General features: G+C 50.8%; 1 protein-coding gene across 1 annotated transcript in view; it reads right to left on the reverse strand.

Annotated features, from left to right (window-relative positions):
• The window catches only part of KIAA1755 (KIAA1755 ortholog), a gene marked incomplete at both ends in the record, with an annotated part of 7,013 nt that extends 6,834 nt beyond the window's left edge, over positions 1 to 179 (reverse strand). Inside the window, one exon of the mRNA XM_010020321.1 lies at positions 4 to 179. Within this exon, the coding sequence (XP_010018623.1) occupies positions 4 to 179 (176 nt within the window). The remainder of the gene's footprint in view (positions 1 to 3) is intronic.
• Between the last annotated feature and the right edge of the window lie 2,148 nt (positions 180 to 2,327).

The raw sequence follows: 2,327 nt of genomic DNA on the forward strand, positions 1-2,327 counted from the left end.
CACTGCAGGATGTGCTTGGCTGGAATCAGGAAGTCTATGAGGTAGCGCAGTCCATCCCCACGGTACGTCTTCTCCACCACATCAAAAACTTGGCACAGAACAGTGGCTGCAGTAGCCTCAAACGGAGGGTAGAGTGCCGATAACGTACTCTGAATGCAGCCGTCCAGTGACTCTGAGTCCTGCCAACAGAGAAAGTGTTACTGGAACAACAGCACCAGAGCCCTGGTGAGCCCTACGCAAGCAGTACAGCCACCTCCAAGGGCAGGAGAGAAGATCAGGAAGAGCAAAGAGCTGTCCTTGCTTGCTGCTTTTGGCACCAGCAACCCCAGGTAAACACAGCAAAGCTCTCCCGCAAGGCGAGCGCGGCACTCGCTGTGCACAGCAGCGAGGTTTCCCAGCTTTTGCTTACGCAGCAAGTCCTTCTGCCTGCACTGGGTGGGGCGGCTGCTAAGCCATTCCCTCAACACGTGAGTGCGTGCGAGCGAGACACAGTATCATGGGGTTGGATGGATGGATCCGCAGCACCACAGTTCTGATATGTGGGGCTTGGGTACATTAAAGCCCAGCACTACGCTCGTCAGCGGGCTAAGGGGAGTTGGGCTGAAGCTCCTCAGCCTGCTGTGCTCTGAAGTCCTGCACAGGATAAGCTGTTTGGTACTGGAGAAAGGTGCTCCGCAGTGCAATTCCTTGTTATTCAAAGCTGTTTGCCTCTCATGAAAGGCTCACTCTGGGAGTCAGTTTTCTGCAGGGACAAGTGCCTCAAAGAGAAGCATATGAACGCAGCTGCCTTTGGTGCCTGAGCATGCGCATCCATACATAGGATACCTGTTTCCTGCCTGGGAATCAGAGGAGACGGCTTCCCTACTTCCACCTTAATTCAGGAGAGCCTGCCAGCCAAAGCTTGACCACAGTGTCAGGAGCAATTCCAGTGCTAGAGGCCAATATTACATGACTGTAGATCAAGAGAACTTGCCAAGAACTAATAGTAAACAAAATAAATCTGTACACATACGGAGAGAGGATTGGGATCCCACCTTTCCTCTGTTTTAGAGGGGACCTCTCTGGCTAACTTAGAGCCAGTGGGAGTGAGTTTTGCTACAAAACCAAATGAAAGTTTACTCAGGTGCCTGGCCAGACTCTCATCTGACTCAAATCCACCTTCCTTCACTAGAGACAAGAAAAGCATTTCAGCTGCTGGCCCAGAAGCTCTACAACCTCCTGCAGAAGAGGAACAGCTGTATGGACATGCCTGAAAACATACCTCAGTCCCACAGCAAGATCGGGGTAGAAAGTTAAATAAAGCAGTGCCACAACAGCTTACACTGCCACTAGGGAACAGTAGGATGAAGGGATCGGGAGGAAGCAAACCGTTTCGCTTCTTGCACTCCAAGGGAGCACATGATCATCAGTCCAGACACCTCCACTGGCTTGAGAAAACACAGCAGGCTCAGAGCAAACCTGAACTGACCTGCAGCCAGATGATCTTCACACAAGCCTTCCCACCTCTCGCAGCTCAATGATCTTTAATTCCTTTTTGAGACAGTTGGGTGCTGTCTTTAAGCACAATATGAACTTCCTGTGCTGTTGTAAAGCCTTCTTGCAGGAGAGTCTGTGGGATTTCCCTCCCTGTGAGGGTGGTGAGGCCCTGGCACAGGTTGCCCAGAGAAGCTGTGGCTGCCCCATCCCTGGCAGTGTTCAAGGCCAGGTTGGACAGGGCTTGGAGCAATCTGGTCTAGTGGAAGGTGTCCCTGCCCATGACAGGGGGCTGGAACTCGATGAACTTTAAAGTCCCTTCCAACCCAAACTAGGAAATACTGGCATTCTGTGATTGCACAGGAGAGGTGAGGACAGCCAGGTAATGTCCTGTGTGCACACTTCCAAGCACCAAATGCTAGGGCTGAGCATTCAACTCAAATCCCAAATGGAAGGAGAAGGCTGTTTTAAACAAGCTTCTTTCCAGAAAACAATATAAACCCTCAACTTTTACTCCATTACTTGAAATGAAAAGCCGGGAAGTTCCTTCTCTACAGGAACAGGTCTTCAGAGAGTATCTGCCACTAGATACCATGGAGGTCAAGAGAAAACTGCCAAGAGCTGACTATCAGCCTGCTCTGTGCAGCAGCCTGCAGCTCCCTGTGCAGTTCTGGTCAAGACCTCTCCACACAGGGTACAAGGGAGTAACTCAGCACAGTTCTGCAAGAGAAAGCAGAGAACAGAACTGTGGGATGAGTTGTACAGACCCAAGAAAACAGCCCAAATAAATGTTTCTTTTACATGGTATCCTGCACCTGTAGAAAAGGCATGGAGGGAGCTACAGGGTAGGGAAA

Source organism: Nestor notabilis, unplaced genomic scaffold (assembly GCF_000696875.1).
Source record: "Nestor notabilis isolate BGI_N333 unplaced genomic scaffold, ASM69687v1 scaffold3868, whole genome shotgun sequence".
In the NCBI taxonomy this organism is placed as follows: domain Eukaryota; kingdom Metazoa; phylum Chordata; class Aves; order Psittaciformes; family Psittacidae; genus Nestor; species Nestor notabilis.